This window comes from Setaria italica, chromosome IX (assembly GCF_000263155.2).
Source record: "Setaria italica strain Yugu1 chromosome IX, Setaria_italica_v2.0, whole genome shotgun sequence".
In the NCBI taxonomy this organism is placed as follows: Eukaryota; Viridiplantae; Streptophyta; class Magnoliopsida; order Poales; family Poaceae; genus Setaria; species Setaria italica.
In genome coordinates, this window is record NC_028458.1 from 12,995,389 (window position 1) to 13,016,098 (window position 20,710).

A 20,710-nucleotide genomic window follows, 5' to 3' on the forward strand; every position below is an offset into this window, starting at 1 on the left:
AATGTATGAAGAAGACGAGTAGGAAATAGAGGAATGTAGATGTGACGGCCGGTGAAACAGCGGCGGCGGCGGCGCGCACCTCTGGACGTGGAAGACAGCGTCGGAGGAAAGTCCGGCGAGGTTCCGGACGGGTAGAATGGGAGAGGTGGGCGGCCAATCAGTTCAGAGGAATACGGAATACGCAGAGGCATTCCTTAAATCTCTCCTTCCAAAGAAAATCCGTTAATCTTGGAAATGGTTTACCTCGGATGAATCGGCTGCCAGATCCGCATTCCCAATTTTTTCTATACATTTTAGGATCAGTTTGGCAGGGCTCCAGCTCTGGCTTCTCCTACGGCTCTAGCTAAAACCCTACCAAATAGTTTGTTCAAAAACGGCTCCATCCCTGGAGCATTAGAGAAGCCGGAACCGTTTTATATGGAGAAGCTGGAGCAAAAAAAGTAGCTTCTCCGACTCTTCTCATCTTAGGAGGAGCTGGAACTCTACCAAACTAGTTTATCTTAAGTTAAACTTCAACTTACTAATGTCATAGAAAAAGTATATTAAAATTTACCGTACTAAATGGATACACAGTGAAGAAAGGGTTCATCTTTATTTATTTATGCAGGTATATAGAAATCCAAACCTTTATCTACACTATATAAAGGAGTTGCCCCGAAATATTTCTCACCCAGAAATCTTCTTACCCGCTTCCTACATACCCTTGGAAACGCTGGCAGCCATCGGACGGGTAAGCTTTGGACGTCTGCTCACACAGCCACACGCTCCTCCATTCTGGACCAGACCACTAGTGGGCTGGGCTTCACCGAGCTCTTCTCACGTTGGGCCACCTCCGATGGATTATAACGCCAGTCTGCCACCTGGGCTTGGGCTGGTGACAGCTCCACTTCTCTCGCCCTCCCCGCTTCCCATTCCTCCCACCGTCCGCCGCCGCCGGCGTAGGGTTGCAGGCCCTCCACCGACCACACCCGTTCTCACTGCCTCGGTTCCAATCGCCCGCATGGGCCACCCGCCACTGACGCCGCTGCACAAGGGCGAAGTCTGCGGGTGAAAGCTTCGCGGCGGAGCACGAACATGTCGTGGGAGCCGAAGGGGGAGGTTAACGGGGCGAGGAGTGGCGTTCTGCGGCGCCTGCAGCGAGCATTAGCTCATGTTGTGCCTGAAGCAAACATGGAGGTTGATGAGGCTGTCGTTCTGGGCAGAGCGGCACCTGTTGGGAAAGTGCGGGATTCGATTCGTGTGGTGTCGAAACAAAATATTGATATTGAGGTGGATGAGGGCAGCACCGCCGAGCAAGGTCGTACTACAGTGATGGAGCAAGGTGCTGGCGGAGTGGTAAATCGAGAGATCGCCACGACAGCTGGTCGCCTTCAGGTGGAAGAGGAGGTCGGGGAATGCTTGGTGGGCCGGTACATTGCCCGGAGCGCTCCAGGGCATGGAAGCATTCTTATTGGGAAGGTTGCATCCTATGACAGCACTACTGGGATCTACCGTGTGGTGTTTGAGGACGGACATGGCGTGGATCTCCGACTTCCTAAGCTCCGGGAGTTTCTCATGCCTGAGAATGGCACACTAGGCATGGAGGTCAGCTGCTGGAAGAGGAAGCTGGACTTGCTGGTCCCATCAGGTAGCGCCTCGGATGCCAGAGAGCCAGCGAGTGCTAGGCAGAGGGTTGATGGATGTGCGGTGTCCACCATGCCTGATGCGCCACAGCAGAGTGTGTCTGGCTTGGATATGTCCGACGATATTGAACCTTCGAGTGATTCATCAGATTTCAGTAAAGAAGAACCATCTGAGCTATGCCCTCCAGTGCAGGCTGTGGAGTTGCCACCGTCATCGGGAGATATTAATGTGCCAGAAGTCCATAAGTTATCTCTTTTCTGTTTATAACTTCCTGCGGTCATTCAGTGTTCAGCTGTTCGCCTGTTCCTGAGTCCATTCGGGCTGGATGATTTTGTTGCGGCAATTAATTGCACCGTGCAGAATAACTTGTTGGATGCTGTACATGTCTTGCTACTGCGGGCACTGAGGCGGCATCTGGAATCTAAATCCACTAAGCTTGCTTCAAATTGCTTTAAGTACGTACTCAATTAACCCCCTCTTGAGTACACTAACTGTTTCGTAAGTGTTGTTTTGCTACTGAAAATTCTGATAATAATGTCGCTTTTCCTTGATCTGTGCGCAGGTATCTGGATTGGACACTAATAGACACATTGACTTGGCCAACGTTCTTACTAGAATACCTGTATGTGATGGGTTGCATTAAGAATCTAGGGGTGCAGAGTTTTGGTAGAAGCCTCCTAGCCACAGAATACTATAAGCTTCCTGTTGCCACGAAGCTGAGGGTGCTGCAAATACTCTGTGATCATGTCATTGATTCAGAAGAACTCAAAACAGAACTGGAGGGTAGAGAGGGCTACAACGAGATGGAATATGAGACTGATCCTAGTGTTTTCTTGGGGCATGGTTCAAGCGCAGTCTCTGCTAGAGCCTCAAAGGCCTCTGCTTATAGCAGAACAGGTGATCTGCAAAGCCTGGAAAGAGCTCCAAATGTGAACAATCCAAAAGCTGTTTGCCGAATATGTGGAATGGATGGGACTTTGTTACGCTGTGATCGCTGCAAATGGGCATATCATTCAAGGTGTATTGGTCAAAACAAATCTTTTCTTCCCCAAGGAGCATGATTCTGTCACGAATGTGTGGTTAACATGCTCGGACCAACTTCAGCAAGAATTGAGCGTGGTGCAAGAGGAGCCCAAATGTTTGGCATTGATATGTGCGGGAGGATCTTCTTAGGATCCTGCAACTATTTGCTGGTGTAAGTTTTTGCATATCAGTCTTACAATGTTTGATTTTACTAATGAGTTTTAGCACTACCTGCAACGGTTTGTTCTGTACTTCCATTAATGGTAATTCTAGCAAATCCTGCAGGATTCAAATGTTTTCAAATGCAGAGTCTTATGCAAGATATTACAATGATCATGATGTTGTCAAAGTCCTCCAAATACTAGCTCTCTCAGATGCATATATGGATATGCAGGCAAATAAAGGAATACATGAGTGGTGGCAACAAGGCAGCAAAGTTGTCATCCTTTAAACCACAGGCGTACATGAATCTATACCATCATGGTAACGTTGCAACCTGTGCTGCTGCCAATCTAGCTGTTATTACAGTTGACCAAGGTAAAATTTCATCATCCCAACTGACCACAAACTTAAGGAAGAAAATGGCTGCGGACAATGCCCTACAAGTGAAAGTATTTTCCTCAGCAGCCGCACAATTTGTTTGGCCAGGTAGTGAAAAGAAGCTTATGGAAGTCCCAAGAGATAGATGTGATTGGTGCCTTGCCTGTAGAAGTTCAGCAATTGGAAATAAAAAAGCATGTTTTCTTAACATTGCCGCTGCAAATGCCGCTAGAAGTTCTGCTCGAGTTCTTAGTGTCATGCATGTGATAAAAAATTCCGATAGCCATTTCCCCAGCATTGTTGCTTATCTAGCCAACATGGAGGAAAGTTTGCGTGGCCTTTTAGTAAAAGTTCACTACAAGACATGCCGCAGAAACAACGGTGGCATCAACAACTACGAGAAGCTTCCAACTGTAGAACTGTAATACCCCTCTTGCTTGAGGTGAGTAATAATATTAAGCTAATATTTTCCGTTCGTCCTTTTGTACTTGTCATTTGTCAATATGGTGCAACTAATTCATGATTTAGTATTTTCCTCCGAATGTTGGCAGTGAGAGTGGCATCAAATAGAGCAACATTTTTCAGATTTCTTATGCAGCTTGAGCTAGATACATAAATATCCCTGTATGTATTTTCCTGGATGAAGGTAGTTAAATCGAAATGGAAACTAATTAAAATTCTTCCAATAAACGATTGAGATTTGACTCAGCAGGAAAACAAAGCACTCAACTGGGCGTCCTGCCACTTATTTGGGATTGCAATGCAGATTGTGATAATTAGATGGCGGCCTGGTGGTGGCACAGAGAGAGAAGGAATAATTTTTTTCCTTCTTGAAAACTAATGAGTACAAGTCCCTCACTTATATAGGACTCTTGTGACTTGCCTCCTCAAACAAGCGCCAGTAGGCCCGACCTATGGTGCCTGCGCTTCCTCCTGCAGGGAGGCAGCAGCAGGCACACGCACGACGCCTCTGTGGTCGCGCAGCTGCTGCCGGCCCAATTGGGGCCTCCTGGCCGATAACATGAACACTCAATTTTTTTTATATACAGCGAGGATATGTATTGTCATCATATCACCCGTGTATTACCATATTGGATAACATATCCGATATGAGATATGCTCCTTCCCTGGCCTATCCGTGCTATGAAGACCACCAAAAGTTTATTGGTTTGACTGCCCGTATTGTATACTATCCGATGCGGGACATGCTGCTTCCCTGGTGTATCCATGCTACTTAGACCACCAAGATTTTATTGGTTTGACATGGTTTCATTGTGGTCTGTAGTGCTTCACCAGCGTGACTCATATAATCAAATGTGCGACATGTAGTAGGCAGCAGAAATAGTGAGGTTATATAGTAATAGTAGTGTATTTACTGCAGTAATATTTGCATACTAATCGCTCTTAGAGAACCTCACTGCTGAAATTTATTTGCATAATGGCCGTGAAACACAGATACAATTGTTATCGTATAAATATTGGTACACGTTCTATGCAGTTGTAAAGTAATATCCGTGGTGTAGCATTTTCTGAAAGCTGGCTGAAGCCAATAGATGACTGGCCTGTGGTTTCTCCTAGTGTATCGGTTGGAGCATCTTGTCCTGCAGCATACCAAAAACACGGGGCTGGTGGAAGGCAGTGTAGAAGGCATTCGTTAGCATCTGAATCTGGTACTACTATTGATGCTGACAACAGCTGGAGTTGGTGGAGCGGCGGAAGTATTTCAAAATGTATTCTGCAGAGGGGGGCTCTTCAAAGGTCATCCATAAGAAAAGCTGCTCGTCAAGGTATTGTGCATTTTTACTGTTGCTACTTGCTAATGTTATTACTATTTAATCCTCTATGAGTCTTCAGACATGTACAATCTGATACATTTTGTTACCCACTAGGTGGTAAAAAGAGGATAGCATGTTTATCATACCATGGAGGTTTCAATTTTCCAAGACAATCTCAGCAATTTGCTTGGAGAGCGTGTGTTGGACTAAGCCAGAATTCATCTCAACTTGCTTTGCAGGTTAGCACCTTCTGTCCTGATGTTGCAAATAGTAATATGTCAACCTACAATAGCAGTGATCCTAATATCTATTTCTCTCAGGTTAGATGTCTCAATGCCCACATTAGATGGAAGGAATTCATCCCTCCAGATCAAATTCCTTCAGATGGAGCAAGTTCTAATGGTGATTTCTGCTCTCAGAAATGCTGTAGTCTGTGATAAAAAAATAATTGACAATAAGATAAGATAGGCACTTAAGTTTCCCAACCAGAAGCATCTTCCTGTGCGTGTAAAGGGAAATATCTTGGAATCAGAAGGTAATCATAATGAAAATAGCAAATTGTGGTTTTGTGAAAACCATGTGCCACTGTACATGTTGCGAGAATTTGAGCTGAAAGCTGGGATTAGCTCCTTGCCTAGTCCAGGAATTTCAGGTTCCAACTGTTTCACTAATTTCTTCACAACGCGAGTAAAAACATATACTGGGAATGTCTTTTCTTATCTCTTTCACAAGGGAGATGTGTATCCATGCACCTCATGCATGAAGGATGTTCTATTCAGGTTTTCAACCTTTCCTATTTAGTGCCTTTTATTCATTTATTCCTCTTTATAAGATTTTGGCATTATCTTCACCTTTTGTGTTGTGCTTTTGGATGAATTGCATGCAGGGATGTTGTTAAATGCAGCTCTTGTCAAGGTATGATCACTGGCATTTTTTTTAAGTCGTTTGATTTTTCTCTTTTCTCCTCATAGTATTCAAGATGATAATGATAGATTTCTAAGCTTTCCATACCTAAGACACATTTTTTTATCTAATAATGGCTTTAGGTAATTGCCACAAAGAGTGCAGAACAAGATCTGTTAGTGGCAAAGGAGGCAGTGCTACTTCGAATTTGATATGCAAGTTATGCGTCCAGAAGCGTAATCTTAGGCTTACAAGTTACCATATGAATGCAAGTTATATCCAACTCAACAGATGATTAATGGTCAACAGCTAGTGACCGCTTCCAAAATAATCTTGAAGGTTGGCTCTTCCCATTCTGCTGAACCTGCACTGAAAGTTGGAGCCCAGCCAGTCTCAAAGGTTTGCAAAGGTTACCAACCAGCCAATTGTGAATGTGAAAGCCCAACCACCTGCAAAGTTGGCAACCTTGCCAATTACAAATGTGGCAGCTAAAAATATCACTTGTGTCCAAGCTCAGCCAAAAAGTAAAAAATCGAAGTCAGAAAAAGCAAAGAAACCTAAAAATGTTCAAGCGATCACATATTTCGGTCTCGTATGGAAGAAACATAAGAATGAAAAAGACGCCGAAAATGATTTCAGAGCAAATGATGTAATCCTTCAAAGCAAGGATGGTATAAGTTCATCCATGAGACCGACTTGTTGCCTCTGTAATAAAGCTTATTCTCCGGATTTCCTGTACATGTCCGCTGTGAGAGGTGCAGAAGCAAGTATCTTTACCATTATACTAGCTAGGAGCATTATACTAGCTAGGAGTGTCATGTCAGTTTTTTTAACATCTTGATATTCCCTACGTACAGATTGGTTTCATGGTGATGCCTTGCAACTTGAGGAAGAAAATATTAGTGAATTGGTTGTGTACCAATGCTGTAGGTGTCGAACGAGAACCATACCTCCATGTCCTCATTCAGCTAATTATAAAGATCCTGAACCAGAGTTTATTGAACAAACAGTCCCTATATCATCGTAGTCAACTATGCTAGAAGAAGTAACCAGAAGCTGTCCATAAGAAGAGCCCGAGTTAAAAATATGTATAACATGATCAAGCTAGTGGACTTATGAATGGATATAATATCAACCAGCCTCCAGGGAACACGAACATCAATATCAGCCATATGAATGAATGTTCTTTGTGGGAGGAAGAAGTTATTTAATTAAATTTTTGCAAAATGTTATTTAATTAACTTTTCTAGAATAAAATTATTTAATTTGACTTTTTTTTGAAAAAATTAACTTTTTCGTAAAAGTTTTTATTGCAGTATCTTTTTTCATAAAGTTCATTGCAGAAATTTTATTAACACGACTTTTTTATTCGAAAGTTATTTGAATAAATGTTTGTTAAATGTAAAAATTTCCTTTTGCATTTTTTTACAACTAGCACATGGTTGGAAGAGAAGACGCTGACCTACTATCTCGATGGTACTTGTCTAGTGCAAACGAGAGTTGCATTGAAGTTTTGTTACCATTTTGTTGCATGTCAAGCTTTCTTTAGATCAAACTCAATTAAACCTTGATTGATTCTATAAATATCTTTAAAGTTACTCTCTCTATCCAAAAATATAAAGTGTGGTCAAACTTGACATGATCTCCCATATTAACATTTGACTCTTAATATCTCTCGTATTGCAATGTTTGTAGTAATAAAATATAGTCATATCAAAGTAGTTTTAAACACAAATCCTATTATATTATTTTTGTAAGAAAAAGTTTTTATTATATAAGATAAGTTATAGGGAAATTTTTCAAAGTTTGAATCTTGAATTGTGTGCACACCTTATTTTATACAAATTTACTCATCAATCGGTTGATCCATCAATCACCCTAGATTGTACTAGATTTGAATTGGGGATGAAGATTCGGGATAAGGGTTTGGGGGTTTCGAGTTGGAAGTTATCTCCATGTCCAGTTGTAGAGGATGCTCTGGGGTGATGGTGGAGGTGGAAGAGAAGGCAGCGGAGTGGAGGTGGCAAGGGTGCCGCCGGCTCGACTCGAGTGGTGGTGGAGGTGGCGGGGGCATCGAGCCCGAAAAAGTTTAGTGTTAGCGACAACGAAGTCCGTCGGAGCTGGAAGGAAGATGGGAGTGGCGGGGGATATCAAGGTGTCGGAAGGGAGGCACGTGGAGGAGGGGTAGGGTAGGGGAGCTCTAGAGAGGGAGGAAGGCGGCGGTTGCGAGGAGGAGGAGGAGGCGCCAGGAGGGGCATTGGGTTAGGGATGGAAAAAGATAAGGAGGAGAGAGTTTGCTAGATTCGAAGTTTACCTGCATATACCATATCTAGTTTAGCATCTTTTGCAAACCTGGATGCCATGTCGTCGTGTGACGACTGCGTTTGGATTTCATGCGTATCAACATCAAGATCATTACATCATGACTTGCACACAAGGGCCAAATGACCAAACCATACCTTGAACAGTGGGAGTACAAACCACAAACATATACCAAAAGCTGACAGAAACTGCTAGAATTGTAGGTTGTAGGTAGGCTATCGAATTTAAGATTTTGCTTATTACACGCGACCATATGAACCTGCTAATGACTGCTGGAGCGGCACGCCCTGGTTGGTCGCGCCGGTGCACCTCACCGCGTACCTGTCGCCGCACGCCGCGCCGCCGTGTCCCAGAAGGCCTCGCTCGCTGCTGCGATCATCGTCCCCTCCGCCGCGTTCCCGAAGCACGCCGACGACGCTGCATGCATTATTGTTGCTATAAGCGCGTATCGAACGAACTTAGGCGAAACATGGTGAGTGACAAATTGATGATCATACGTGTGTAAGGAGGCGTGTAGAAAGTTGCAGTTCCTGAGGCCCCCATGGCTGGGGACACCATCGTCGTCGTCGCAAGGACCGCCACCGTTGCCAGAACAAGGACTGAGATTACCTTAGCCATCGACCTACCTAGCCACTTTCCCTTTCTCAATAATGCTTGATCAGGATCCTAGACGCATGCGAGTACGAGAGGTGCAATGCAACCACGCATTTTATAGGCAGCAAGTTGCGCAGGAAAGAATTAATACAAAGGATCGGAGCATGCTGACGCGGATACACACAGCTTATCCGATCCCAGCCAGATCTCTACGCTACCCCAGGGAGATACATCCACGCAGTAGATCTCTCTTGGTTTTCTACTTGGTGATTCTCCGCGGGAGCCTACGTGCCCGGCCGGCCGGCCGCCGCAGCTAGCGTATGTGCTGTACGCGCGGCCGGCCGGCTGAATTGTCTGGCCTGGTGGCGGAATTGCTGCAATGCGCGAATTCCGGTATTTTTCCGTTCCCAAATTCCAGCAAAAAATTATTTGAATAAATACATTTTATGATAGCAGATTTATTATAAACACCCTCCCACTTGGTTAATCAGTCCTGCGTATTGAAGGGGAGAAAGAACAAGGCTGGGATTCCAATTTCCGACCTCTGACCTCCGTTTTGCATAGACGCATGTTTCCCACAGCACAAAACACTGCAACTTGTCTTAGGACTGATCTTCTAGATCCTATTTAAACGTTCAGTATAAACATAAAAATACATTTTATCATTCAACTCCGGAAAAGTTTGTCTTAGCACCAAACATCTCGCATTTGGGACTGAATTTCGTGGGAATTTTGAATCCGACTCTCGTGTCCTGCTGTTTGATCCAACCCATAACCACCCCTCCTGCGCTTTGACTCTGATTATCATCAGGAGCCTATGGTCCATCTGATTTGGTAATTCTGGTTCAATGTACAAAATAGCGGGCTATGAGATTTAGCGTAGAGCTGTGCTCAACCGCTATAGCCCGCTAATTAGTACAATACTGTTGTAGCGGCAGTTAGCATCAAACGCTATAGCACCGCTATAGCCTCGCTATAGCTCGCTATTTCGTACATTGTTCTGGTTAAAACAGCAGGTGCCACGCATTACAATGTACTTCCTCCATTTCAAAATTTAAGGTAATTATTCTTTGACAAATTTTAAAATTCGGTCCTTCTCCTTTCTTATGTCAAAGTGTATATGGCAACGAAATCATAATCATAGAACAATACTTTGAACGTGCATAAATCAAATTGTAGCATTCTTTAGCCCCAACAATACACCATTCGACTAATTTTCGATCCAAGATTTTGAGGTTTGAACCATTCAGCTAGCACCTTATTTACCCATCATGTAGATGTAACCGGTCAAATTCATTTTATTTCGTTCTTTTGTATAGATGGCCATAAGGCACGAGGCCTGTGGCCGGCCTACAACCCGAAAATTTGGCCCGGTACTAGCCCAGCCCAACATGATCTTAGCTGTGCCTGGGCTAGCCCGGCCCATCCTTAGTGTCAGGCCTGGGCCGCTGCGTCAGCCTGTGGGTCGGCTCGGCACAGCACGATTAATGGCCAGCTCGCTAGGGCACACTGGAGGCACATTTAAGCACATTTAGTTGTAATTTGTATATGTGTTTGTACATGCATTACCTCTAAATATATATGTATAAACGTTTATACATATAATACCTCTAAATTTTTGCCTTTGAAAATTTAATTTCATGAAGGACTTTTTTTAAGCTGAGCCGGACTAGAATGAGCACGATAGGCCTTCGTGGCCCGATAGGCCATCGGGCCAGCCTGGCATGGATAATAGCCCTTAGTGCCGAGCCTGGTCCATTGCTTCGGCCCATGGGCCAACACGGCATGACACGGTTATTATCTGGGCCGAACCGTGCTGGGCCTAAACGGGCTGGGTCAAACCGTGCTCGGGCCAGGTCGGGTCGGGCCGCCTATTTGACCATCTATATTCTTTTGCAAGGACAAGAGTACATGACTTTGAATCATAATTGAACTTCATATATAGTAGTAGTAGTAGGCAACTGAATTCTGCTGGGAATCGTGGAGAAAATGACCGAATTCCCGGGAGAATTATTCTGCCTCGTCAGTTTCCAAATTTCTAGAAAATCGAATTTCCAGACGTGCGCGCCTAACCAATTGCACCTACGACGAGACCTTGGTGCAGACCCTGGCTTCCTTGTACACCTTGCCGGGGCGGCAGACGTACCCCTGCTCCGGCGCGCAGTGCTCGTCCCGCGAGCACACGCACATCCCCTCCAGCGCGCACCCGGGCGCGTCCCTCGTCGGCGACCCGCCGCCGACGCCGAGCACCACGTCGCTCCAGTCGCTGGAGAAGAGCCCGTCGGGGTCGTAGGCGTCCTTGACGCGCAGGAACTCCGCCATGCCGGGGTACTTGGCCGCAGCGCCGGCGAAGGCCAGGTTCCGGTTCTTGCCCCAGTGCGGCAGCCCGCCGTACTTGAAGATGCCCATCTGCTCGATCTCCTCCATCACGTCCTCGAACAGCCGCGCCCGCCGGGGGTCGCGGCTGCGGTAGTAGGTCATGTCGAAGTCCACCATGTCGCCGCCGCCGGAGCCGGCGGACGGGGGCTTGCCGAGGTGCGCCGTGGACGCCTTGACGTAGCGCATGAGGATGCCGTCGTAGAGCTCGACGCCGCAGAGCGCCCTGGGGTTGAGTTCCCGCAGGCGGCGCACGTCGGCGACGAACGCGGCGGCGCGGGCCAGGGGCAGGCTGAAGGTGGTCTGGTGGAAGAAGCTGCTGGCCCGGACGCGCGGGTCCCAGGGGCACGCCGTCAGCAGCGCGTCCTCGGGCCCCGCCACGCACCCGCCGGAGGCCTGCATCCGGTGCTGGGGCCCCACCACGGGGTACCCCGTGAACACCCCGCCGCTCCGCCGCATCAGGCCGTAGCCGGCCACCGACAGCGCCGCGTGGGTCAGCCGCGACGCCACGCACTTGCCGGTGCCGTTGCCGGCGCGCTCGAGGAGGTCCTCGGCGAGACGGTTGGCCTGGATGCCCAGCGTCGGGGTGGCGCGGAAGCCGATGAAGTCGAGGACGCCGTCGCCGGGGGCGCTCAGCGGGAGACGGTCGTCGATGCGGTATACCGCCCGGCGGTGCCCGGGGTACCAGGCGATGTCGGCGAACTCGTGCTGGTACCCGAACTTCGCCAGCTGCTCCTCCAGGTCGCCGTCGTCCCGCTCGTCGAACGTCACCGAGCGTTTGAACAAGGGTTGTAGTTGCAGCGTCACCTGCGTCACAAACAGGCACACGACCAATACAATAAGCAGTCTAGGTTTTTTTAAGTAAAAAATGGTCGGAACTCGTCAGCTAATAACGTGTCAAAAAACACACAAAAAAAACTTACATATTTGCATTATTTGTCCCAGTGAGCAATGCTCATTTGCACCAGCATCTTGCAGTGCAGCAAAAACAAATACTCCATCCGTCCTAAATTATATTCGTTTTGGCTTTCCTAAATACATAATTTTTACTACGTTGTTGACATTCGTTATTGACACACTTTTAGTGCTATTTAACTAGTGTTTTCATGCATATTCTTATACTAACCCGCCACTTGGCACTTGAAATAGCCTCATTTTCGCATATGCAAGATATTTTGGAGGATATTCTATTTTTGCAGGAAATTGAGTTAAATATGCATTTTTTGGATAAAGCCTTGAATGAGCAATGGACCAGAGAAAGATAAAGACCAGGAGGCAAAAAAAAAAGGGCCAAGGCCAATCCTGGTGTCCCTCGAGCCAATCGACCTGAGGTCTCCTGGCCTCCACCGATGCTCATTTTTGGCAAGCAATCCTCCAAGATGACTTAAGGGCTAAGTTTGTGAAGATGTGGCAAGGATCGCTTCGGGATCAAGGAGGAATCAAGAAGATCAAGTGGAGATTTGGAAAGTTATTGAAGATCAATTTCATCCTGAAACTACCGACGTGCCAGGCCCACGTGCATACAAAAATAAGGTTCCAAAACATTGAAGAAGACTTAGTGACGAAACTGGACATGAGGAGGTAAAAGGAAAGGCCACGCCGATCGGCCTGGACCCCTCCAAACCGATCAGCCTACCTCTTTTCTTTGCCCATTTGCCTTCAAATTTAACCCACTGGCTCTTTAGACTATAAATACGCCGAAAATTCATCGAGCCCGGGGGGAATCAATCAGAAGTCGGCGAAACCAAGTACACACACCATAGGGAGCTAAGGACCGCTGCAAGTTTTCGAGGTTGTCTAGGAGATGGCTTAGGCTAGACCCTAGCCGCCATGGTCATCCCTGCATGGTGAAGCCATAGTGGAGTTCCAGAGCCGAGCCTTGTGATCATCATGGCCTATGTACACATGATGGTGATATCAATCTAATCTTATCTTTACTTTGATCTACTATGATGCATGCTTATTCTCATATGACTAGCTAGCATATGTTCTTAGTAGGAATAGATGTAATCGTAGTGATTAGACTATGTCTTGCGGATACATCTTAGTAGTACGTAGGAAGTCGGTGTGATTACTCTTGTGTGGTGATAGCATGTGGGAGGAAAAGGCCGAACGATTGCACAATGTTGAGTAGGATCGATGGCGAGTATTGTGGGAGTCGTTGAGGTAAAGCTTTGGGAAACTGGAGGCGTCAACACGCACCTCGCAAGGGTGACAATAAGAAAGTAGGCCGCTTGCGAGCCGCCTTTCTGAGAGATGACTCTTTATCAAGGTGTTACATAGATTGGTTACCACTTTAGCTAGAGCTACAACAAGAAGACAATAGGCTCATGCTACCCTTAGTTGTGTTACCTCATATATACATGGATGTGATCTATTTAGCCCGTCTATAATGCTTATCTCATGATTGGGTTACCTTTATAAGCAATTAATGCTTCATGATAGGATTAGATCCGTTTAGCTAGATAGAACCCTAGTTAGTTCGTTGTCGATCCACGGATTGATAAAACTTTGATGTAATACTCTAAGGGAAAAGCTACGATGATCTGTGCCCTTGCGGTTCACAACTTGGCGTGTTAACTACCGTCAACATATATATCTAGACATAATATACATTTAGGTGCATAGCAAAAACTACGTATCTAAAAAACTCAAAACGAATAGTAATTTGGGACGGAGGGAGTGTGCGCTTGCGGTTCACAACTTGACATGTTAACTACCGTCAACATACGTATCTAGACATAATATATATTTAGGTGCATAGCAAAAGCTACGTATCTAGAAAACCCAAAACGAACAGTAATTTGGGACGGAGGGAGTAGTAAATAGCATATGAAGCAAATTTATATTGAAAGCAGGCTCACCGCAGCGAGTTGCATTGTGCTTTAGAATGGATCGATATTTGATATGTGACTTTATTTGAAATGTATATTCACATCAGCGCTCCTTTTTCTCGATCCATTATTCTTACTTTTTTTTGAAATATAATTATTATTCTTACTTCTAGAGGGCAGGATTCGACACATGTGATGCAATCATCATGCTGTCTAGTCTAGGTGCCTAAAAGGATTCTAGCATGTTAAATTGTTCCTACCATTATATTCATCGTTAATTTCAAAGTGTCATAGCATATATTTTGCCACCGCTGTGTTACGCGCTGAAGGCTGAAGCACAAGGATGATGGTCCGGGAATTGAGGATGGGAACAGCACAGGTTGTTACATTCTGCCGTAACAGAAAATAACTGAAACAAAGACCTGTTGTTGCTATGCACTTATCGGCAATAATGCCCAAGTCACGCCCTTGCAGGTCCGGCCATTTAATTGGGATGCAATAAATGAAGAACAAAATTGGAGGAGTAGTTGGTACTGAAACGTACTACGTGACCACACCTGCATGCGCTGGCATGGAAATACTAAAATGGAAACGATTCGGTGGTTAGCGTTGTTCATTTTGAGAAAGCTAGGGAAATCCGTAGTTGGTAGACGACAACAAGGAATGAAGGGGAGGGACCGGTGGAAGATGGGCAGTGAAGGAAAGACGACGATCTATGGAAGGGAGAGGAAGGGTCTGAACACTAATGCATGAAGGGTGGCAGATCCAGCTTCTCTTCACTGATCCATGGGGGTGTTTGATTCAGCTTTTCTATGAATCACTTTTCTAAGAAGCTTGATGAATCCACCGCCTCAAGAATCGCTGGCAGGAGAATCAAAGTGTTTGGTGTTGAGCTGCCTCAAGAATCAGCACGTTCTCTCTCCACACCGGTGGAGGATCCCCAGGCGGCGGCAGTCGGCGCAGTGGCGCGAGGGAGCTCCAGCAAGGCGGAGCCGGCTCGCCCTCTCCCTCACGGAGAGCTTCCTCCTTCACCCTCGGCAATGGCGAGCGCGGGCCCTTCTTGCACCTGCCCCGGCAACGCACCAGGAGCGGCAGCTCAATGGCCTCCCGCATGGCTGCTCCATCTCAGCTCCTTCTTCTCCCCTATGGCCGGGCTTGGCAGACAGGCGAGGCGAGGAAGGCTGAGCGTGCAGGCCGCCGGACCAGGCGAGGAGGGCCGGGCGGCCGATGGTGGGTCCCAGAGTGGAGAGCGGCAGGGCGCCAAGCGACCGAAGGAGGGGTGAGCGGGAGGGTGCGGAGGGGAGATACCGCTCCTGAGCGATGGCGCGTGAGGGGTGGAGGGAGTGCGGAGGGGAGAGAATCGGCGGGAATTTCTCCCAAGCATCGGGCCGGCCGATTCAAGTCCCCAGTTCATTTTTCGATGCTGTAAAAATTGATTCCTCTAGAATCTTATGAGAATCCTACCGTTTGCTTGATTATTTTTGCAGAAATAATCGGCTAGAATCGCTATCAAAGACCTATGTGTTTGAGACGATCTATGGGGGAATTTGACAAACCTAAACACACCCACGGGACAAGGATGTATAAATTCGGTGGAGTGCCACCAATCAATGCCACCAATCAAAGATCATTCACTAATTGTTGGCTCTCATAAATACCAGATCGAGTAGATCCAAATATAACCCCCTACGCGCTGATTCGTAAAGAACGGGTTGCGCCATGACAGCGTGTGAAGAAAAGAAGGATCCCTCTTTCCCTCCTACGGAATTAGCTAGTGTAGCAACAACGTGGTGCTTTCCAAGCAGCCAAACACAGGGCGTGTCTTGATTTTTACTTGAGGTATCGTATTTTCTGCTCCAACATTCATTGATATATACCATTTTTTTGCTTGATTTTTATACAATTTTTTTGGGCAACTCCCTACGGTCAATTATAGTTTGCTCCTCTCCAATTGTATAGTTATAAAGAACATCATGAAAATATTTAGTATATTGCACTCCAAGAAATACTCTAAGAAAATATTTTTTAAAAAAGTATTGAAAAGTAATACTTATATTGACATTGTTTTTTTCTTGCAATCAACTGATAAGAATAAACTACATCGTCAAAATCCTCTGAGTATGAATGCAGTTGTACAACTTTGTTTACCACACATGTTTATAATTTGAATAATTGCTGGTCAAATGTGGTGGTGTTTCCAAATCAAAATATGCCTTCAGTTCAACTTTTATCCTTAGAATGGGTGAGGTGGTGGAGCATGCATGCACCCTGTCTGTTTCCTATGAAATGTTGAATTAGTCCATCGGAAATACTGACATATAGAGTGTCCACAAATTGTTAACATGCTACAAGCTAGAGATCGATCTGCTCCCTATAGTGGAAGGTTGGTAGGCTGCGGTGATTAAGCTAAATAGGTCTACTGGGCACCGAGACGTGAACACACATGCACGTGCGTGCATGGACCATGCGATAAATGGGAAAAAACTATACACAGCTTTGCATTGTGTGGTGGTGGTACGGTAGCACCATTACTGCCAATGTTCGGAACCTATCCTTCTTTCAAATTCAATGCAAACCCACCCATTCCACCCAATGGGTGCGTGGCATGTATCCCAGGTTGTCAATCTCAACCATGTGTTTGGTTGCATATATGATTTGGTTCAGTTCGAGCTAGATGGTGGTCCATTTGTTTGGTTGGATGAACTGTACCAACTTATTCAGGATGAAACCATCCCACTTTATATTATTTTTTATTAATAGGGGTGAACCATATGGTTCAAGCAAATTGATTGAACCACACATCCAGAATCATCCATACATGCATCATGTGGTGCATACAACCAAACACCCCCTATGATGGCAAAGGGCAAATCATTCTATCGTGGGCTCATAATAACTAGTACCACACTAGAGATCCCAAGATCAATTCCAGTGCCCTAAACAATCTAACTGATTAAGAAAAAGTACGTTTGTGCCATGCCGGCATGTGAAGAAAAGAAGAACAGCACGGTGTAAAGTGATCGCTCCTACGGAAGAATCAGTGTGTGGCAACAACGTGGTGCTTTCCAAGGTTCTTCATTTGTACTGCATGTGTCATGTTCTCTACTCCAAGGTTCATCAAGATGTTGCAATCCTCCAATAAATGTCGTAGTACGCACACTGCTTTTGAGTTGAGTGTGCAAGCAAGCATATGTTCTTCTTGCTAGCTCATACATCATGGATCTTGCTTTTAAGAAACGGATTTGCTTGCAAAAGCAATTGCCAGATGTTTTCTCCCTTAATTCCAAGTCACGTCTAAGCAGTGAGCCAGTGATCACTATAGAAATCGGTGGACTGCTTCGTTCAGTGGATACTGCTACAACGTTGGTTGGATAAAAATGCAGTTTATGCAAGCTTATAATAAGCAGAAAAATAAATAAACCACTTGGAATTATACTACAAAGGAAAAAAATATAAATATAAAGCTTTCAATGCTTTTTTCTGGAAGAAAAGAAATTGCAGTACAAACACTTGGCAGTCAACGAAGCGATGGGATCCAACTTATTACCTGAGAGATGACGCCGAGGACGCCGAGGGAGACCTTGGCGGCGTCGAGCACCGGGTCGCCCTCGGCGAGCACGCGCACCTTGGCGTACCCCTCCTCGGCGGGCGCCGGCGTGACGATGCGCATCCCGACGACGTACTCGTGCACGGCGCTGCCGTTGCCCCAGAGGGAGCTCCCGTGGGCGCCCGTTCCGAGCATGCCGCCGACGGTGAGCCCCCACCAGTAGGGCGCGTAGGGCAGCGCGAGCCCGGCCCTGGCCGCCTCCGCGACGAGGTCCCGCAGCGTGAGGCCGCTCTCCACCGCCATCCGCCCCCGCGCGGCGTCCACGGACACGACGCGGTCGAGCCGCCGCGTGCTGATGGCGAGGCCCTCGCCGCCGCCGCTCCCGGGGCACGCCAGCTGCGGGATGCTGTGGGAGTACCGTGTGGTCACCTTCATCTTGGTCCCCGACGCGACGGCGCGCGCCACGGCGCGCACCAGCTCGCCCTCCGTGGACGGGTACGCGACGGCGGCGGCGCGGCACGTGGAGCGGTCCGGGAACACGCCGTAGGCGCTGGACACGGTGCAGCCGCCGTCGTTGCCGCCGGACGAGCACTGAACGGGGTCCGGCGGCGGGCTCGCGACGGCGGGGCCGATCAGGATCGTGGCGACGGTGAGGACGAGGAGCCGCCGCAGCATGGTTTGCTTGACCTTGATGAGGTGCCCGCGGTTGCAGGGATCAATGCCGGCGGCTGCTACGGGAGTTGTAGTAGTGCCCATTGTTTGTGCAAGCATTGGAAGCAAGGTAAGAGCAGCGCGGCAGCTGGCCGGATTACAGAGCTTTGCAGGCAACATGGCACCCCGGCCTGTACATATGTGGTTATATACAAGAAAGCAAGCGATGTGCGTGTCAATCTGTACATGCATGCGGCGATTGAATAATGGATCAATGGTACCAGCACAATTAATCGCGCTAAGAGTCATTCTTAATCGCGCTAATTAAGAGTGCATCTATATCGTCTGCACCCCGATGGGACGTGTGGTGCTGGTACGTTCTCAGTCGATAGCGCTGGCTAAGATAGGCGAGGCTTGAAGCATTTCCTTGGCTTGTGTGGCCTTAGCTTGCACAGGTGTGTAACGAGTAACGACGACGGCCCCGGCCGGCCGGCCTGAAGTCGCGTCTTCGGGGGAGCCTTCACCATGGCATGCATGGCGCGAGCGCTCCAAGATGTCGCTGTGGCCTGTGGGTGCGGCAGCAGGCGCCTTTGTGGTCAACTCAAATCAACGACGCTGATGATGTGGACACGGTAGCAGAGAAGGCTATATGCTAGTGAGTAGTTACTAGCTAGGTAATTGAGTAAGAGGACGCATAAAAATGTAACTTCAAACGTCTATCTCGATGTGACTGGTAGATGGGACCCTCCTTATGAAGAGTGCAATCTAGTATTAAATGTAACATGGTCGAACAATTAAGCAAGCAAGTAGCTAAAACGGCAAGATTGAAAAAATTAAGCAAGTAGCTAAAAACGGCGTAAAACATCGACATCCAGCGAACAAATCCCAGCTATTTATTTCTTGCTTGCTTTCTAGTTTATGCTAGTCTTGCGCTCTGGAAGGGGAAAAAAAAAAGGCAGAGTTCATATGCTTATCTTGCACTACAAGTGATCGACAGGAGTAGCAACGCCAGAATGCACATATGCTTACACATGGGATCATGCGCGCATAAAAGGCTAGTGATTGGTTCAACGGTGGTGGTGCCTGGGATCATGCATGCCCACGCTAATCTGATCGATGGATCGACCTTGATTATGATCTTCAACTGCCTGTCATGGGGCACTAGCTAGCACACCTTTCCGATGGTGCTTGCCACTTGAGTACGTGGTCAGCTAGTGGGGTTGTGAGTGGAGTACATGCTACATAGCATGGCATCATGGCTCATGAGTAGTGTCACAATGCGCAGGTGCAAAAGAGACAAGTGGAGGCCTCCTGCAGAGACTTTCGGCTCGACATGTTTGATATTGTGAGCAGCATGCCAACGCCCACGTATACCGCGGCCTTTTCAGCACATGTGTCCCTACAGTCGCATCATGGCTGTGTGTACGTCAACGTTTTTTTTTTTTGATAATGGCACACATCAACGTTGAAATCCATCAGGCATATATGAAGGTCAAACAGGAACAACTGGCTGGATTCAGCAGCGGCAAGAGTACAGGAGATGAAAGTCACATTTAGAAGCTTTTGTAGTTTTGTCCTAGGAGCCAAAAACTTCAGGAACAAGCTGGCGTATGTGTGGCAGTGTGGCACGTACCATATATTCATATCGGAATTACAAAGAAGTAAATGAACTGAACAGATCGAGATCACCCTCACAAAACAATGGAACCACATCTTGTGGTGGCGGCTGTGGGTTTCCACTTTTCCTACACTGACCTTTGTTTCTTCATCTCCACGTTCAATAGTAGCTCTTCCCCTTGCTTCTTAAGATATACGACAACCCTGACACGTGAGGGCAGTGGTACATGGGGCGACCGGACGAGCCACTCGATGAGTTGCTACTAAAGAATATCTTAAATCTACATGTAATAATAATGGGATTCAGTAATGAGAAATCCATTTTTTACTCATTTTCTACAGCACCGATTCAAAATCCCAGTTACTTCTTACACTTCTATAAGTAAGTTGGGGACATGAAATTGCATTTTGAGAGTTGAAGAACTTAGATGAAACCTTGAGACAAGTTTGTCAACTTGAAAAATGCATTTCGAGAGTTTAGAGATTTAGATGACACCCTATCATAAATTTAGAAACCGCGCATTTGTATTTTACTCTTCTTACTTCATATTTTTTTAGATTTTTTTTTACATCCAAATTTTGAAATGCTGGGTGCGCATTCCACGCACCATGCCACCAGCACAGGAGCTACGTCATCGTGCTCCGACTGTGCCTTCATGGGGCACTCATATTTTTTTTAGAGTGTCTGTGCCCGACCGTGTTCGCCCGGCCCGTCAGCTGCAGATGGAGACCATCGTCGATCGCTTCACTTAGCAGCATTGGGCTTTTACTTCTCGTCGATCGCACTCAACATTAGATTGGGCCAGCCCAATACTACATACTCCTTCGCATACTGTCAGGACATGCTGCTATCTTGTTTATCTCTTGGGCTAACAAGTTGCTGATGGTACGATGGGTCGTTCCTT

At 46.8% G+C, this 20,710-nt stretch overlaps 1 protein-coding gene and 3 long non-coding RNA genes across 4 annotated transcripts; 2 read left to right on the top strand and 2 right to left on the bottom strand.

Annotated features, from left to right (window-relative positions):
• Nucleotides 1-738: 738 nt before the first annotated feature.
• Nucleotides 739-3,714, top strand: LOC111255709. Its single transcript, XR_002676027.1, has 3 exons — nucleotides 739-2,078; nucleotides 2,186-2,818; nucleotides 2,932-3,714. It is a non-coding gene; the product is annotated as an uncharacterized LOC111255709 (long non-coding RNA).
• Nucleotides 3,715-4,696: 982 nt separating this feature from the next.
• On the top strand, nucleotides 4,697-6,727 carry LOC101780413. Its single transcript, XR_002676091.1, has 4 exons — nucleotides 4,697-4,973; nucleotides 5,076-5,200; nucleotides 5,282-5,876; nucleotides 6,008-6,727. It is a non-coding gene; the product is annotated as an uncharacterized LOC101780413 (long non-coding RNA).
• Nucleotides 6,728-8,309: 1,582 nt separating this feature from the next.
• On the bottom strand, nucleotides 8,310-8,856 carry LOC111258496. Its single transcript, XR_002679018.1, has 2 exons — nucleotides 8,684-8,856; nucleotides 8,310-8,603 (listed from the first exon to the last, which is right to left on the bottom strand). It is a non-coding gene; the product is annotated as an uncharacterized LOC111258496 (long non-coding RNA).
• Nucleotides 8,857-10,692: 1,836 nt separating this feature from the next.
• On the bottom strand, nucleotides 10,693-18,900 carry LOC101777017 (L-gulonolactone oxidase 2). Its single transcript, XM_004982503.3, has 2 exons — nucleotides 17,538-18,900; nucleotides 10,693-11,963 (listed from the first exon to the last, which is right to left on the bottom strand). The coding sequence occupies exons 1-2, from the start codon at nucleotides 18,495-18,497 to the stop codon at nucleotides 10,863-10,865; spliced, it is 2,061 nt and encodes a 686-aa protein (XP_004982560.1). The 5' UTR covers nucleotides 18,498-18,900; the 3' UTR covers nucleotides 10,693-10,862.
• Nucleotides 18,901-20,710: the final 1,810 nt, after the last annotated feature.